We start from the raw sequence: 18608 nt of genomic DNA on the forward strand, positions 1-18608 counted from the left end.
GTATGAATAGCTGCCGTTGCCATTTCAGGAACTGGCAGTTTACTGTACTGATATTTATGAGAATGTGCGAATTGTGATCACGTAAAAGATACCAATAGCCATCGCAAAAGTTAGGCTGCGTCAGAATCTGTTCCGAGCACAAATTCAGTGCTGGAAATTTTCATGAGAAATTTGGATACTTTGTTTAACGCACAAATGCACGCTGCATTCCAGGCTGAAACATTACACAAATTTGTGCGGACAAGCTGGAACAATGTACATTTTGCCCAGTCATGTTTCTCCATACCTTTCCTCTTTGCTTTCGTCAAACTGCCACATGTTTCTTCTACATGTTATGGCATAATATAATAATCACTAAAATGACTAATGACAAGCAGTTTATATCATTCTATGCCACTCCTGTTAGCCTATTACTGTAAACTCTGGGACACAAACCACTAGAAACAAAGCCGGGATGGATTCTTTTCCCCCGCAGCTTTGCTCGACAAAATTACGATAACCAGACTGCAATTCACTCTGGCTCTGCAGTTACTTTGGCTTGAATCAGACAATCATCACGGTTTCGAATAAACCTGAGTTTACTGGTTCTGCTGATCACAATTAAGAATGCTGTTATCATAAGGAATCCTTTTAACAGCAACGGAACAGCAGGATCAGCCCCTCGGCAAGAAGTCCATCCTGGAATAATAGGTTGTGCACTGATGGAAGCGAATCTCTGATCCCCTTTATCTTCCCTAGAATGGTATGATGAATGGAATTGTTAAATAGCTTTATCAAAACGCATTCAAGTTTTACAGAATCAGAGGAATGTAGATTAAGCCAGGTATGCAAACCGCATAAATAATAGAAAGATTTTAGTCCTTGCCATTGAATACCAAATTTTCAACACAAGCAATGAAAGATTTTAGGTTAGACGCTAAGTCTATGTCCTTTTCGTCAAGCACTAGATATAATAATAAAGGAAAAAGTCCATTTTACTCCCTTCACCTATCCACTTTGTCCGCTTAACCCCCTGAACAAAGTTTTGGCTCACTTTACTCCACTGAACTATTTCATTTGGTCCAATCTACCCCCTAATTAGATTTCTCTTTTTTGTTTCTTCGTGTATGAGTTGAATTTTGAGTTCAAATTTTGTGAGCATATACAAAACATGATGCCTTATATTAGAAAATCATACTAAGAATTTTTCATGATTATTTTCATAGGTTAGGAATATTTAATACTAAATTGATCTTAGATATACAAAACAGTACGAAAAATAATCATGAAAAAAATTATAATATATTTTTTTAACATGGAGCATCATGTTATAAGTCAATTGACAGAATCTGAAATTAAAATTCAATTTGTACGCGAAGAAACAAAGAAGAGAAATCTAACTAGGGGTAGATTGGACCAAATGAAATAGTTTGGGGGAGTAAAGTGAGCCTAAATTTTGCTTAGGGGGTTAAGTGGACAAAGTAAATAGGTGAGGGGACTAAAATAGACTTTTTCCAATAATAAAGCGGGCTACATTTCATGGCAAGAAAAACTGATGAGAAATTATGTCTACCTGAACAGATTCCAGATGCCCACCCAGAATGATCTTTTCCTCCTTGCAGATGGATGATGGTTTCTGTCTTGAAAATTTCCTATGTTTGTAGTTCCTGAATAAACCAAAGAATAGGCACCAGAAAGGCTCAGGAGGTCCACCCATGAACTACAGTAACACGGGGGGATAAAAGATGAAACTTCACCTGAAATGGGTTTATTCTGAGCTTTATTTAGTGCAGCAAGCTCTTCAACGAGCAAACGCTCCTGGTCACTGTAGAAATCAAAAGCAGCGATATACATCAAAAGTCAAATCAGTACAAGTAGTAACTGGGATGCTAACACCAAGATCCACTAGCAAGACATGCTTCTGGTAGACTCGATTTCTGATGCCCATACCAGAGGGATAACTATGCACAGTAACTTTTCAAAAAAACTATGCACAGCTGGTTTACAGGCTACAGCTGTATTGCTAACCAACCACAAAACATGGAGGGGTGAAAGGACAAGTCAGATGAAATAACAAGTACTATGGCAGGTGACTGTCGTTGGCTGCTGAACCCTGCACTAATGCAATCAGTTATGTATATTTTGGTAAATTGACTAGTTTTTTAGTAACTCCTGGAAGTTATATGAGACACTGAGACAGTTCTGCAAATAGCTGAAGTTGGAGAAGACATCAAACTTGTCAGGGTATAGAGTGCAAACACAAAATTCTTCCGTATGCTGTTACACAGTGCTGGCAACTCAAACCTGATATTCTTCGGAATCTTCACCTTTATCACGAAGTAGTGATCTCCTCTGACATTAGGTCTTTTAATGTCCGGAACTCCCAGTTGAGAAAATTTTAAGTTATCTCCTGGCTGAGTGCCAGAAGGAATATGAAGATCCTTCAATCCTTCTATTGTCTCAACCTGAAATAACAAACTTCATTTCTTTGTTAAGCTGAAGTGGGAGGTTTGACAGAATCAAATAAGAGTATTACCAACACTATGAACTTAAATAAAATAAACTTGAGTCTATCAAACATGAGTCAAGTTTGTATCAGTTTATTTTGAGAACACATGATATTGGTAAGCAAGGCATAATATGAATGGGGCCTTTGACCTTAACAGCTAACCTTCACTGTAGTTCCTAAAATTGCATCAGTATAATCAACTGAGACGTCCGAGTACAAATTAAGACCATCTCTGTGGATGCCTTGTTTTTCATGAACGCGAATGAAAACATACAGGTCACCACTTGCACCCCTGCCAATAAGATAGAAATGCATAACATGAAACAGTTGCATCTATTTCTGTTAGGTGGATCTTAAATCGTTGCCATGCAATTCTGTTGGGCGCCTATTTAAATGAGATTAAATGATTGTTTGGTTTGATAGTTTTAGAAAAATCGGCTTTCACTAAATCAACTTTACAGCTAAGGTCAGTCTCTGCACAGTTTCATTGCACAGTTACCTAGACTGAGAACTAGGTAACTGTGCCAGATGAGTATCATGGGGATGAAACTCCTCTCTCATCTGATGAAACTCCTTCTATTAATTATCTTGACGGGTCAGCAATTTTGCTAATGTAGCATTGAATTTAATGCCATGAAACTCCCTATTGAGACTAACCTAATAATCAAACTCTGCTTGTTTAGATTAGGATCAAATGTGGATGATAATTTCGTGTCTTACTAAAAGTCAAATAATAAGTTTTATGAAGATTCATCTGCGTTGTTGTTCATAAAATTGAACAAGGAATAAATAAATCCACTTTAGTCAGGATCCTAATTGACTAACAAACTAAAACTAATTTTACTACAACTCACAATGAAACGCATATCATCCAAACAACCACTTAGTGTGGTCAAGTAGCGTTTTCAGTAACAAATGAAATGGTAAACATTTCAGCTAGGTGGTATTACTCAGTTTAACCTATAAAACTAATTCAGCACCTTGTCAACTTGTAAAGATTCCAGTAGGGACTGCATTGAACAAGTTATGCTCAAATCAAGCATACAATAAACTATATAAATGACGGGTTACTCTAAATGGTTATATAATAGTTTCCATTGCTTGCCTTTGCTTATCAACACTACCTCCTCCTCTAACTTGAATGGTGGAGCCATCATCAATACCTCCAGGTATGTCTACTTTGATATTGCGTTCAACTTGGACTTTGCGTGAACCGTGACATTCTGTGCAATGTTCAGAAATTACCTTCCCACTGCCACCACAGTTTAAGCATGAAGATATCTACAGCATGCAACAATATAGGATATTGCATAAACTATATCATGTTGAAGTTCAGGAAATAAAATTATGCAAAAATGGATGATACTGAGGAAACAGTAAGTTAGTAACAAAGATAAAATTACATTATGTGATGTGTATGGCCCTAATGAAGGATAAGGTATCAAACATTTCTTAAATTCATTCCATGCAAGATGTCTATTAGCTAATAGCTAGTAAAAGGATAATCCACGATATAAGCCCCAGAAGATCACGTTTCGTAAAATGGCACACAGGTTGTATTTGGTAAAACTATTTAGAAAGTGGAAAGTATCTAGTTTTACCACTTTGATTTTCCTTTTTGGAAATTTGAATGTTGACCTTTTTGCCATTTTTTTACCATGCGAAACGACTTGTGTGCCCCTCAAGGCCTCAAGTTGGATTTTGTTGGCTTGCTCTTCTCGTATGGTGTTAGCAAAAAGAAATAAGAAAAATGATAAAAAAAAATGGATGTAACTTCATTGATGCCATTTCCATGACAAAAACCCAAATGTTTTATGTGTACATTAGTGGACAAAGTATTAAAACTCAGTAGGACTTTTTCTATGAAGATAGTTTGGACTGGTGATAGTAGTAAATTTAGCATCCATGATACTAAGGAATGTTGGTCAGATTAGAAGTGAAGGTGGATACAAAACAATCACTGGCAACACATATCTCATGTAGACATAACTAATTCACCTGAGAAACAATACCAAAATGTGTCCTTTGAGTTTTCATCAACCTGCCTTGACCTCTGCATCGAGTGCATTCTATGATGCCATTGCTAGATTTAGCTCCAGTCCCATGACAAGTGCCACACGTTTCATGGCAGAAAATATTGATTTCACGCTTGCCTCCAAGCATTGATTCTTCAAAAGAAATGGGGAGATCATAGCTGCAATGAAGAAAATATGTTGTAAACAGATACTCATGATCTAATATTCCAGTGTGGTGCTTAGTTGAAAGCGTTTACCTAATATCAAGTCCCCTGTTGTCGTTTACTTTCGCACTGTAATGGAATCCCCCAGGACCCATGCTATCTCCAAAAAGTTTATCAGAACCACCAAAGAATGCATTAAAGAGTTCATAAGGATCAATCTGCAAGATAAAAATATGCTTAAGGTCAAGTCACCCAAATTTTCGGACTATGACTCCTTTATTGACTGCGACAATTTTCAGCACTAGGAACATCATGAATCATATTATATAGTTATGTCCAATTTTCTCAATCAATGCAAATCACATCCCAATGTAGAAGCAGAGTTTGATCAAACAGTTTGTTGAGGATAAAGTGGGATGCCAATTTACAACTCAGCCATGATAACATAAAAAATGGATCACTCTTACTACTATTTTATTAAATTAATGAACATAAAAAAATACAATTCACCAGTAATTTCCAGGACAATAACTTCAAGGAAGATGATGCCCATCTAATGGAAAATAGATCCTATTCAACTATATGAATCAGACTGATGAAAATGGAAAGAATCCTGTGCTGAACAAAACATGTACCCCATGCATGCCGGTATCTCCATGAACATAATCACCACTGAGCCCTTCTTCTCCAAAACGATCATAGAACGATCTTTTATCTTCATCTGATAAAATCTGAAGGAGATAATAGAATGAATAACAAAAGGATGGTAATCTGACAACATTATGAAACATCGTTCCAAGTAAACTAGTTAAATTCCATTATGACTCCAGGATAGTGTTGAGAAACCAGGTCTGACAAGTTTGACTGGCATCTTTTTTATGGAGCTCAGTATATTCTAGTTCTAATATCCTTCAGGGCTTTAGCTGAAGCCAGAGGGCCGAACATACCTCATATGCAGCACTGATCTCCTTGAACTTTTCTTCTGCCCCAGGGCTCTTGTTCATATCAGGATGATACTGCAACGGAGAGCAAACCGAGGAAGTATGTTCAAGGTCTGTAGCTACTGCATTAATTATAGATATGTGAAAAATCTAAGATACCAACACTGATGATTGATAATGTCTCAAAATAGTAACAGATTGGAGTTTATTTTGTAGATTGAATAAAAACTCATAGTATAAAAACTTATCTTATGATACTTTCCCGCATTGGGTATCGATGAGTTATGCAGACGGCTCAAATCCATAGCGCCACTATAGTTCGTCACATCGACACAACTAGCCTAAACTGAACTATGCACACTAAAGCAACGTAACCCAGTCTAACGCGATAGGAGGGGAAGGGGAAGAGAGCAGAACCTTGCGGGCGAGGGTCCGGTAGGCGGCCTTGACCTCCTGCAGCGTAGCATCGCGGCGGATATTCAGCGTGGCGTAGTAGTCCTTCTCTCTGCGCCCGGCCGCAGGCGACCCTCTTCCGAACGCGGCGGGGAGATAGGTTCGAGAGCGGGCATGGCGGGGGAGGCGGAGCCGGAAGTGGAGCTCGCCGGAGGTGGAGGCCGGCGGGGTGAGGGAGTAGGCGGGACTAGGCGTCGGGTTTGGGTTTGCGGGGAGGAAGAGCGCGGTGGCCGGCATGGGACTGGACGGTGGCCACCGCGCCGCCGGCCGCGTGCGGAACATTTCGGCTTCCGCTACAGTACTTGAAATTGGGTATTGCCTGTTGGCTCCTCCCAATACAGCTAGTCGTGTCCAAGGTTTGGGCACTGTTTCGAATTCTACAAAGAACTACTATGCCATTCTGGGATTTTTTTTAAACCTTTTTTAACTAATATTTTAAAAATAATCCACCAAACAAATATTTACAAATATGACCCTTTTGGCCGCGCCGGTCCGCGTGGCGTGACAAGAACACTCTGTCACGCCACATGCAATGGCGTAACAAGATGTGCCACGTCGGAGTGCATGGAAGGGGTCTCCCAGCGCATAATCCACGTGGTGAGCTTGTCATGCCACTCCCACCGGCGTGACAACACAATCTTGTCACGTCACTCCCGCCGGTGTGACTAGATCTAACTTTAAAAAAATTATAACTTTTTCATACAAACTCGGATGAAGATGATTTTTATATGAAAATTGTAGCTCTCGACGAGATCTACAACTTTGTAGTTTTAAATTTTTTATTTAAAGTCATTAAGATAAATTAATAATTGATCTAAACTTTAGACATTATTTTCGCTCATCTCCAACTTGACTTTGTTCATCATTGTTCCACCAAAGAAGTTCTATACAATATATTATCTATGAAATTATAGGAAATAGATAAAGTTAATACGTCCTAACTAATCAAGATTGTTAAAATAGGATATTACTAGTTATTAAAATAGATGGTAAAGATGTCCTAACTAATCAAGATTGGATTGTGCATAAAAGTAAGTTTTCAATCAACTCGTACATCAAATGCATGGGTAGAGAAATAACCAATAATTTTGACACATGATAATGAATTCTAAAAGTAATAGGTTTACATGCTCCAGAGCTTGCCTTGAGCTACTTTAATGTTAGTTTCTTCAGTGATCCCTTCAATTTCAGGCTGCCATACAGTGTTAAATGGTTACCGATTCAGCTTCGTCAGAAATGATTCAAAATAGTTCAAACTTCTAAACTTTGAGCTTTCATTTGAATATGAAATCCTTGATTTCTCTTGTCAACAACTAGTCCAAACCAATCACTAGGTATCCAAGTTTATTTATGATCCAAAACCTTCTAAAGTTTATATACAAAATCTCTCCAAATTCCATTTCAAAGTTGGTCACTTGATACTGATTTCAGACTTCGAAATTCTTAGAGCTTTGTTAGAGTGGACCTTATTCAACATCTTTGACCTTAAATTTGAGATCGTTTTGATCTGATTCTTGGTCCAAACATGACTCCATTATGTTCCATGCACTTCCAACTCTTTGTTCCATTTTTTGCCAAATTTTCTAAAATTTGGATCTTTTGTTTGATTGACCTTTTTCAAATGAGTTGACCAAAAATGACTTGATCTCTCTTACAAGTTCATAATTGCATACCATTTATAACTATTAAGATGGATTGTTTTAACCATACACATGTGAACTGACATCATTTATCATATGGTCCTTACAAAATTAGAAATAGAATACCACAAAGGTGATAATTGTTTCCTACCGATGGACCATCGTCTTCCACTTGGTGATGTGACAAACATAACAACCCCCAATTCTCGACGTGGTCGTAAGAGATCAAGAGGAGAGTTTGGTTGGCCTGGTTTGTTAGTAGAAGAAACAACTGCTAGCATGGAACGTGGTACTTGTATGCTTTTTTCATCCATATTACTTGGTTTTGTTTTGCCTGATCTTAGTTAGTTTTGACCATGGTATTTTAAAGTTGCACCGCAGGTGGTGAAGAAATTGAAAATGTTGATGCAGTGGCAGAACATGAAAGGAAAAATAGAAGGGATTTATTCCAATTTGCCGGAGGAGGAAAAGGAGAGGAGGCGTGCAAAGGTCAGTGAAAATTATCATTGTAATAAGGTTGAGGGAAAAACAAGCACTACGCCGTAACACTTAACAGGCACAACTTACACCGAATAAGGTCAATGTCATGGACATCAGCTTTCAAGTGCCCATACTATCAACTTTGTGGTATTCTATTTCTAATTTTGTAAAGGCCATATGATAAATGATATCAGTTCACATGTGTATGGTTAAAACAATCCATCTTAATGGTTATAAATGGTATGCGATTATGAACTTGTAAGCGAGATCAAGTCATTTTTGGTCAACTCATTTGAAAAACGTCAAATTTGGTTAAAAATCAAACAAAAAAATTCAAATTTCAAAAAATTTGGCAAAAAATGGAATAAAAAGTTGAAAGTGCATGGAACATAATGAAGTCATGTTTGGACCAAGAATTAGATCAAAATGATCTCAAATGTAAGGTCAAAGATGTTGAACAAGGTCCGCTCTAACAAAACTCTGAAAATTTCTAAGTCTGGAATCAGTAGCAAGTGACCAACTTTGAAATGGAATTTGGAGAGATTTTGTATATAAACTTTGGAAGTTTTTGGATCATAAATAAACTTGGATACCTAGTGATTGGTTTGGACTAGTTGTGACCAGAGAAATCGAGATTTCATATTCAGATGAAAGCTCAAAGTTTGCAAGTTTGACCTATTTTGAATCATTTCTGACGAAGCTGAATCGGCAGCCATTTAACACTGTGGCAGCCTGAAATTAAAGGGACTGCTGAAGAAACTAAGATTAAAGTAGCTCAAAGCAAGCTCCGGAGCATGTAAACCTATTACTTTTAGAATTCATTATCATGTGTCAAAATTATTGGTTATATCTCTACCCATGCATTTGGTATACGAGTTGATTGAAAACTTACTTTTATGCACAATCCAATCTTGATTAGTTATAACATTTGTACCATCTATTTTAATAACTAGTAATATCCTATGCTTAGCACTACCTAGTTATGCAACCTTTTGTATCCAAATTTCATTATTTATGTTCAATATTTGATAATTATATATCTTTCAGTTTAGTTGTAGTAGTTTTTGATATATTAAATTTATCTATTTCCTATAATTTCATAGATAATATATTGCATAGAACTTCTTTGGTGGAATAATGTTGAACAAAGCCAAGTTGGAGATGACCGAAAACAGGATCAGGAGCTTAATATGCTGTCTAAAGTTTAGATTAGTTATTAATATATCTTAATGACTTTAAATGAAAAAACTTAAAATTACAAAGTTGTAGATCTCGTTGAGAGCTACAATTTCCATATAAAAGTCATTTTCATCCGAGTTCATATGAAAAAATTATGATTTTTTTAAAGTCAGACCTTATCACGCCGGCGGGAGTGGCGTGACAAGATTGTGTTGTCACGCCGGCAGGAGTGGCGTGACAAGCTGACCACGTGGATTATACGCTGGCAAACCCCTTCCATACGTTCCGACGTAGCACACCTTGTTACACCATTGCATGTGGTACGACAGAGTGTTCTTGTCACGCCACGCGGACCGGTGCGACCAAAAGGGTCAGATCGGCAAATGTTTGTTCGGGTGAGTTATTTTTAAAATATTAGTTGAAAAAGGTTAAAATTTAAAAAAAATCGCCTGAATGTCTGATTTCCTGTAGTACATTATTTAGATTTGTGTAAAGTAGAAAAAAAATGCATCTTCGATGTTGAGATTTATAAATGCAAAATAGTACTATTAGCAGGTGATGAACAGTAAGAATTGACCTGTTGTTGCTTGTTTCTTGACAAGTTGAACTTCATGATCAGACGGAATCATATTTTTCTGTTTTCAGATTTACTTGACATTATCGGATGAATTTAAAATACAGCGGACACTCGACCTCCTGCTCCTGGTCTCCTGGATGCCCTTCAAAAGAGTCTGATTTCTTTAGGATTTCTCTTGAGATCGATTCTAAGGCCATGCTTGTTATCGTAGATTGCAATTGGTCTGAGTACAAATTAGGAAAGCACATTATTACTATATTAAAACAATCTGGCTCGTGGATTATTATTATCTGAGATACGTTTGTTTCAGCATTGCAATGCAGATTTGCATCTGAAACGAAACAGGCTTGAGTAAGAAAAAAAATAGTTAGAAGAGAACAATACAGTTTCCCCCTCTCATAGGCTTTTTTTTTTAACCAACCAGCTGCCGATTTATATTAAAAATAAGATGAAGTTCTGGATGAAAATATTAAAAAGGAAAAAATGATGCAAACACCGACAGGTCGGATTGGATCATCAACGCATGCCGCACCACGCCCTCACACGCAACTCAACTCTACAACACATCGGCCGGTTGGATTGGGACATCAATCGTCGCCGAGCTCCACTCCTCTTAACACCTCGGTGACAGAACCGAGCCCTTACCACAGCCCGTACCACCATACACATGGTCAAAAAGTCGCCAAAACCTCCCAGCATAACCTAGCGTCGACGTTGAACCGAGAAGTAGACTACACCGCACCGAGAAGGCCACCGCCATGCAGGACCTTCCACCGTAATGCCGTTGTAACATCACTCTCCAGTGATAGCACCGAATCCGGACCTCTCGCAGGTGCCACCACGATAACACAACGTGTGGGGGCCTTGCCACATCCGCCATTGGACTCTGCCTCTCTCTCGTCGCCTCGAAGATACACCATGTGCGGGGGTCTTGCCATGCCCATCGCAGTACTCCACATCATGGATCCGTTTCTTTTCTCGTTGTCAAAGTGTTGAGCGATATTGCCTCGTTCCCCAAGATCTCCATAGAACAACCAAGCCACCGAAGTGTGTTGACTTTTGCCTCGCTACTTCACCCTCATACATAGCCTTCTCCGCCGTGTCAGCAAGCTAGAGAAGTCGCTTGTGCCGTCTTCCGACGATGTACCGCACCGGATAACCCAGCTAAGCTGAGTAACCCGCCGCGGTCCGCTGCAAGCCTAGTCGTCCCACGTTATTGTTGCCGCAAGCACCGTCCTCCGACGCAATCCCACACCGCACTGATCGCTGCCAAGCAACATCAGCCGCCGCGGTCCGCTGCAAGCAGCCAAATCGGACAACCATGCAACAACCCCTAACCGCCATCATAACTTTGATCGCCTGCACATGGGCTCGGCAACACCCATTCAGCTCACTACGCGGCGGAGTTACCGCCCTCGGCTATGACCTCCCATGACAATGCTTCAGCAATGCCACGAACTAAGTTGGGTCTCTAGAGACGACGCCTCCAAGGAGGGCACGACACCAATGGCGCCGTCGTTGCTCGTTCAGGATCTGGATAGAGTTTTCACCTAGAGAAGCTCGTGCAGCAGAGTCGTAATTCCAACATGCCCCAACGGGAAAGACGATGTCCTAGGACGCTGCTGTCACGTCCCCCAACACGAAGGCCGGTGAGGGCTTTTGTCCGAAGCAATACAACCCCTCATTGCACGTACATGGTTCGGCACTCCCGGACCACTGCTACGGCAACCCAGCCGAGGCGCCGCCTCCACCACGCCTTCACTCGCCATGCCGTCGTACCTCCACCTCCATTTTTATCACCGCCCACGCGCAGCGCCCTCCGCCACCTGCACCTCCCTGCCGACGCCGCGCATCTACTTGCCGTGCTTCTCCCGGCCACTGTGCACTCTCTTGGACGGGCTCCTCCCGGCCACGCACTCCTTCCAGTGGCGGCGCACCTCCCGGCGTCTCACGACTTGCCGCCGGGCATCGCTTGCGGCAGCTTCTCGCTCCCCGTCGCCTCTGCGACGTCTGCGCCAGAAGGATGGCCCGGCACATCACGCATCACCACCAAGGTACCACGAGCGTTCCCTGCACCCTCCAACTCCACCACCACGGCAGCACTGCAAAACTGCAGACCTGCGTCGCCAACGAAGAGAAGAGAAGGGTAGCGTTGAGGTGGTGTCAGGCACCATTCTAGCCACTGCCTCCGCTCCCACCACCAGCTGTCCCGACGCCGACCCGCACGTAGCCACAGTTGCCTCTTCCCGAGCCTCGCGCCCTCCTCTCTGTCAACCTTGGCGGCCGCCAGGGCCGGGGACGCCGCTCTCCCACCGCCGGCAGCACCCATCCGTGCAAGGCGTAGGGCAGGGCACTGCCACGCGAACTTCCAGCAGGCCCCTTCGGCGGCGGCAGGGGAGGGGGGGAGGGAGGAGGCAGCGGAGGCCGGTGCCGCGGCCGCCGCCCGAGTCACGCAAGGGGGGGGGGTGACGCGGCCGTCCTTTCTTGTTTGTACCCTGTCTCCTCTCATGGGCATTTAATTAGAAGAGAACTAATTTTCCCCTCTCAAAGAATGGGGGTGCATACTTCCCCTAGAAATGTAATGAGTGAGAAATTATTATGCCAACATTGTTCATCACTCCTAGGCCAGGCGACTAGGTGAGCTCTGTCTCCATGGCTTTTCATAATTCAGCACGCACGATCAACCTGATTTCCTTTTCCGATTACATAGTTTAAAACACAAGTTTTCATAATTTTATACAGTTCCAGCATGAACATTGAAAAGAATGCACTACTTTTCTGAGACAAGAGGGAGGGATAACTCAAGAGAGTTTAGAAAACACAAAGTCCAAATACACAAGATAGTAATGATTTTGCACGATAAAGGTTTCGCTTGTTTTCTGTAATGCATTAACGTTTCTTATTCAAATACAGCCTAATGGCAAACTTCCAGTTTTGTATTATCAGCCCTTCTGTTGAGCGGGACAATCTATCCTTGGGCGAATTCAGGAGGATTTCTTGTTGTCTTGCAGTCGCTCAAATAGGCTTCCATCGAAGGCGCCCCGGACAGTCTCTCGCTGCAACAGGCCATCCTTGTCCTTTGCTACGCTGTAGAGTAACAGCCATTCACCGGCGGCGGTGGCCCTGTATGGACGAGATCATAAATAAAACATAAAAAGAAAGAACTGTATGAACAAATTTTTAAACCAACGATAAAAACAAATAACGTTAGAAATCAACTCCATGCCAAGAAAGATCGAAAATGGAATTGATTGACAGAAACATTGCTCGTTCAACCGCGTCTTACCAGCCAAGGAAATCATACATATTGCGGTTTCCCTCAAGCATCGAGTTCAGCTCGTCTTTTGTCAAAGCATTCGGATGAGTTCGACCATACTTGCTAAATATAGCATCGAACTTTGATGGATCAAACCTGTGCAAGATTGAGCAAGTATAAACTAGTTAGAAATTCTGTGGCTGGAATGGTACAGTATAAAATTTGTAGCCTCCTGTACAGTATAGACATTGATGGATCTTGTGGAAATCAACCTCTGCAAATGGAGAGTACTGAATGTGTTATGCGTACGTACCTCCCTTCAGTATCATAGGCTTCAGAATCGCTCCCGTGCTTACCCTTGTGGATGTTCTTTATATGGATGGAGAACAAAGGTGACGGTAACCATCCCTGCATTCAGAAACAGCATTTGATTAACATGAAAACATATAGTATATATGAAAAACAAACAGTGTCCAGTCTAGAGAAAGGAACAGAACAAACGTGACACCAAAGCCTTTCTGACTAAAGTTTAGTCCTGTCACATCGAATATTTAGATATTATAATCAGGAGTATTAAATATAGATTAATTACAAAACCAATTGCATAAATGAAGACTAATTCGCGAGACAAATCTATTAAGCCTAATTAGTCTATGCAATTAGTTTTATAAATTAGTTCACGTTTAGTCCTCTAATTGGTATCAAACATTCGATGTGACCTGAGTCCATGGATCCAAACATCAAGATTCTAAGATTCTAAAGGATGGGTCTTGAGATGTCTAGTCCGGCAAAGCTACATGCCAAGAGAAGTCGAGAACGTTACCGGCTGAGTGGGATAACTCAGGACGAGGTTGATCAGTATAGAGCCCACGACTGATACAGGGAGTCCACACCCTATTGCTCGGAGACCTGGAAAGCAAGGAAGCACAAACATAAAACATCACGAAAAATAACGTCTACAACATAGAAAAAATAAACATTTGCAACATAAAAAAATCACCATTTGCAACATCAAAAAATATGTTGAAAAAAATGTATTAGCCATTTGTTGATGATGTGAAAAAAATCGCCGCAATATCTGTTTCGTGTTGCATGGAACATTCAAATCTCTTATTAAAAATGCAACATCCAAATAAAACACTTGCAACATGTGTGTGAAACATGTGCAACATCTAGATCTACTCTGCAACATCCACATAAAACACTTGCAACATTCTTCTGAAACATCTGAAACACTTGAAACATACGCTTCCCTGACAGGAGGAGCACTGCACAGTGGGATCTAACGCTAGGAAAGGATGGAGGAGGAGGAGGAGGGCGGCAGCCGACGCGACTCGCCCCTAGCCACGGGGGTGCGGCACTCGGCATCCTTCCCCATACGCTTCCCTGACAGGAGGAGCACTGCACAGTGGACCTAACGCTAGGAAAGGATGGAGGAGGAGGAGGAGGAGGGCGGCGGCCGACGCGACTCGCCCCTAGCCATAGGGGTGCGGCGCTCGGCATCCTTCCCCGCGGAGGAGCTCCTCCGGCGGCCAGCGTGGCTCGCCCCCTGGCCATGGGGAGCGGCGGCCCGTGCCCCCCAACACTCGTCGAAGTGCTCGCCAAGCATGTAGCGCATAAGCTCTTGAGGTCTAACTTGAGCTCACCAGGGTGCTCGGGGTTCAATTCGTTGAAGGAAACTCGTCGAAGTGCTCGCCAGGCATGTAGCGCATAAGCTCTTGAGGTCTAACTTGAGCTCACCAGGGTGCTCGGGGTTCAATTCGTTGAAGGAACCATCAGTAGGCACGAAGCTCTCGCTGCTATACTATGCCAAGTCCAACTCCCATGTCACGGTGATGTCGAGCAACATACGGAGAAGTTTGTTGGCGCAGCTCAGCGTAGTTGGTGGCAAACTACGGCACCACATCTATAGCAACCTGCTTGACCTCCACAGGTTGCTCGCCGTGGCCGCCGCGCGACCTCCGCATGCAAGGGCGTAGCCAGGATTTGAACATAGGGGGGCCAAGACACCAAACAAAAAACGATCTCATAAAAACTTCAAGGACTCTAATATGTATGGATGACAAAGTTATTTTACAAATGAGAGTGCCAAACAATACATTCGATCGTATATGTAGAAAATGGGCCATCCTACATGTTGCCATGTAATAGCGGTTAATTAGGTTATATGATCCTAATATACATAGATTGATTACACATTGATGCTACTAATTGTGATCATGATCGAGCACTTGTAAAAGAATCTCGGATGACAGAGAATAAAGATGGGTTTGGTGACAAAAAAAATTGCATATGAGTAATTTTTTGTTTAAAATAGCATGAAACACTAAAACATGAAATATTAGAAGAAAGCTACATGTCCATTATATTGTTTTTTCTCGGACTATCTGGATGCTGGAAGGCTAGAACGAATCATTGGGCTGGTGGGCTGATGATACTTTGGACTAATGGTATGTCTTGTTGCTTAACAGGGACTCTAACCCTATAATTAACAAAATGATTTAGGAGCTCCTGTGGGGTGTACACGGCAGCATTAGGGGGGGGGGCTATTGAATGGTATGGAAAATAGTATTTTGGGGCAGGCTGGATATTTATCTGTTTATATCGCCATCATATTTCATTTTGAGACTTTTCGCTTTTAATTTCCCATTGTGAAAGGTTCTGAAGGCAGCTTCACTATTTTTTGCAGAGATGTTAAAAAACAAATTTAATTGCAATGACAAAGATTTGTGATTGCGGTGTAACAAAGAAGAATTGGATTTCTCAAAATGAGAGCTTGCTGCTTGGCAGGTCAACAAATGAGTATCTCATGTGCAGTAAGTGAGCATTTTAAATGCAACGGCTGCAAGCACTGGTCATCGTTCAAGAAATTAGACGGTAAAAGTCCTAGTGCACTATAAATCAGAGGAAACACCAAGATCATGAGCTAATTAGGCCGTTCTACTACGTCAACAGTATCTCAGTAATCCAGTACCCGAAACACCAAGCATATACATCCTAGCAAATAGCAATTACGTGCACACTACTGAGAGGGAGAGAGGAATTACTGAGGGGGGAGAGAGAAAAATCGGATGCAGCGACGTTAATCAGCTGGAAGAGCGGCATTACTGAGAGGGAGAGGGGAATAACTGAGAGGGCGAGAGGAATTTTGGAGGCAATTTACTTGGTGGGCGTCGAAATCCCGCTCGATTGAGATCCATTCTTTGGTCGGGGGATGGAGTTCCAGTTCCTGGGGTCCAGTGGCGTAGTAGCTAGAATTTTCGTATGGAGGGGACCATGTAAACAATATTTAATGGACTACATGTTTAAATTTAATATACTATGCCTGATTTCAATTTCAATTTAACTCAATAGGCTACATATTTTTTATCATGTGCACAAATAGAGCAATAACCAATAATCATTTAATCAATCACTGTTTCCTGTACTTACCTACTAGAAAACTAAGCTATGTTTAGTTACCTCCAAACTCCCAACTTTGACACTATGCAAAAAGAAGATTCTCCATCACATCAAACTTGCGGTACATGTATGGAGTACTAAATGTAGACGAAATCAAAAACTAATTGCACAGTTTTGTTGTACTTTGCGAGATGAATCTTTTGAGCCTAATTAGTCAATATTTTGACAATAATTTACAAATACAAACGAAACGCTACAGTTACGCATTTATAGCAAAATGCCAATTTTGCCACCTCCAAATTGGGAACTAAACAAGGCCTAAGGCCTAAGTATATAGGCCATGTTTGCAGAAAGGGGCCATAGCCCCTGCCAGCCCCCTGGCTACACCACTGTCCACGTGGTGCCGCATTTGCCAGCCCCCTGGCTACACCACTGTCCACGTGGTGCCGCATTTGGTGCTTGTCAAGGTTGTTCAGGGAGGAAGAATGGAGAAAGAGAGAACGGTTGGAGAAGAAGGGAGGGGATAAGATTTGTGGTAGGACTCGCAGTGAAGAAGGGAAGGGGGATAGGGGGGGCGCGTCAGCGTGTGGGTAGGAGGCGCGTCCGGTGGACAAGGATAGCGACGCGTCCGTTTTTTTCTAATCTCACCCGTAAGGGTCCCAGCATTAACGCACCAGAAACTTATTCGCACAGCAACACTAGAGACATTCTGCTCATGGTTTCAGCTGAATCGAAAAGGAAAGCTCGTGAATACTGAATCCTTACTGCTTGTCTGAAACGAGAAAAAAAGACTGATCAACTACGTGCAGTCATTATTCAGTTGGCCACGCACCTTGAAACGTCTCCCAGGGGTAGATGATGCCGTCGCCATTGCGGTCGAAGAAGGCCGCGTGCTGCTGAAGCACGCTCAGGCCGCGGGAGTCGCGCCCCTTGGTCCCCTGCGGGTGGCTCGGGTCCACCGCCTCGAGAGCCCGCGCGAGATCTGTAACCATGGGGGACAAAAAGAAAACAGAACCAATGCTTGAGCTGGAACCTGGAACACGGCTCTGCTAATCACAAAAATGATGGTGCTGTCTCCATGTTTTGCCATAACCACAACGACGAACACGAATGTAACCCTTCTCGCTGAGATTAGGAGGAGGAGGATGGTCTAGTTATATCTGACATTTATCTCGATGGCACCAGTGCTCTGCTGTGCAAGGTACATGTAACAGAAAAGGGGAGGAAGCGGAGAGAGATCGAGTTGCATACATGGCTTGGGGAGCTGCTGCTGCAGGTCGGGGTTGAGCCTCCGCTCCCGGGTGACGGGCGCGTGGGGCGCCTCCGTCTCCTGGGACTGGTCCTCCGGCGGCGACGAGAACGACGACGACGACATGCTCACTCGCGGGCTCAACTTGCAGGACCTGCGGATCGAACGATCAGACGAATTAAACAATCGGTTTGGAAAGCGAACTCGGAAGGATCGAGCAGTGCAGAGGAAAAGGGATCGGATTCGAGACCGTTACGACGCGCGGGTGCGCTGCGCAGGGCAGGAATGGAGGATCCGGTACCTTCGGAGGTGGGGAACGGCGAGACGGGAGCACCGTGCGGGAAGGCTCGACACGAGTTGCAGAGTCATGCGTGTAACCGATGATGCCTCGACGTGCGCTCCGCTTCCTTTTAAAGCCCTGCGGGTGCGGGGGCGGCGGCAAGGGAAGGGAAGGGAAGGCAAGGCAAAACCACGGGCGACTCACGCGGTCAGGACTCAGGAGGTGCGCCGTCCGCGTCGTCCGTCCGGAGCACAGCGCACAGGGCCAAACCGCCAAAGCAGACGCGGGCGGCGGCGGAAAGCACCGAAACGCTGCCACGGGAACCGCGGAAAGTGGCGACGTGTCACCGTGGCAACCCGCGCCGAAAGGGAGAAGCACCCCGGAACGGTGCTGTTCCACTCCTTCACGCCTTCACGGCGTGGGCTGCGAGCACATGAACGTCCTAGTCCCAAACAGTCCGGGCACGGTACGTGCATGCCCCCGT

At 43.0% G+C, this 18608-nt stretch overlaps 2 protein-coding genes across 5 annotated transcripts; both read right to left on the reverse strand.

The window, feature by feature from the left end:
* Positions 1-157: 157 nt before the first annotated feature.
* Positions 158-6388, reverse strand: LOC101781501 (chaperone protein DnaJ). 3 transcript variants are annotated; one of them, XM_022823224.1, is made up of 11 exons: positions 6026-6388; positions 5615-5683; positions 5303-5398; positions 4761-4885; positions 4487-4682; positions 3594-3769; positions 2651-2780; positions 2284-2444; positions 1737-1804; positions 1553-1646; positions 158-734 (listed from the first exon to the last, which is right to left on the reverse strand). In XM_022823224.1, exons 1-11 carry the CDS (start codon positions 6341-6343, stop codon positions 512-514), a joined length of 1656 nt encoding a protein of 551 aa, XP_022678959.1. In that variant the 5' UTR covers positions 6344-6388; the 3' UTR covers positions 158-511. The 3 variants fall into 3 exon arrangements, 2 of the variants coding, with proteins under 2 accessions (XP_022678959.1, XP_022678960.1); XM_022823225.1 differs by having other exon boundaries at positions 5615-5730; positions 6026-6151; XR_002675894.1 differs by lacking the exon at positions 158-734 and having other exon boundaries at positions 1577-1646; positions 2307-2444.
* Positions 6389-12612: 6224 nt separating this feature from the next.
* Positions 12613-18341, reverse strand: LOC101758789 (peroxygenase). 2 transcript variants are annotated; one of them, XM_004985104.4, is made up of 7 exons: positions 18146-18341; positions 17847-17998; positions 17428-17577; positions 14017-14102; positions 13507-13601; positions 13224-13349; positions 12613-13060 (listed from the first exon to the last, which is right to left on the reverse strand). In XM_004985104.4, the coding sequence occupies exons 1-7, from the start codon at positions 18211-18213 to the stop codon at positions 12922-12924; spliced, it is 816 nt and encodes a 271-aa protein (XP_004985161.1). In that variant the 5' UTR covers positions 18214-18341; the 3' UTR covers positions 12613-12921. The 2 variants fall into 2 exon arrangements, with proteins under 2 accessions (XP_004985161.1, XP_004985162.1); XM_004985105.4 differs by having other exon boundaries at positions 18095-18339.
* Between the last annotated feature and the right edge of the window lie 267 nt (positions 18342-18608).

The sequence above is a fragment of the Setaria italica genome, chromosome IX (genome assembly GCF_000263155.2).
Source record: "Setaria italica strain Yugu1 chromosome IX, Setaria_italica_v2.0, whole genome shotgun sequence".
Taxonomy (NCBI): Eukaryota; Viridiplantae; Streptophyta; class Magnoliopsida; order Poales; family Poaceae; genus Setaria; species Setaria italica.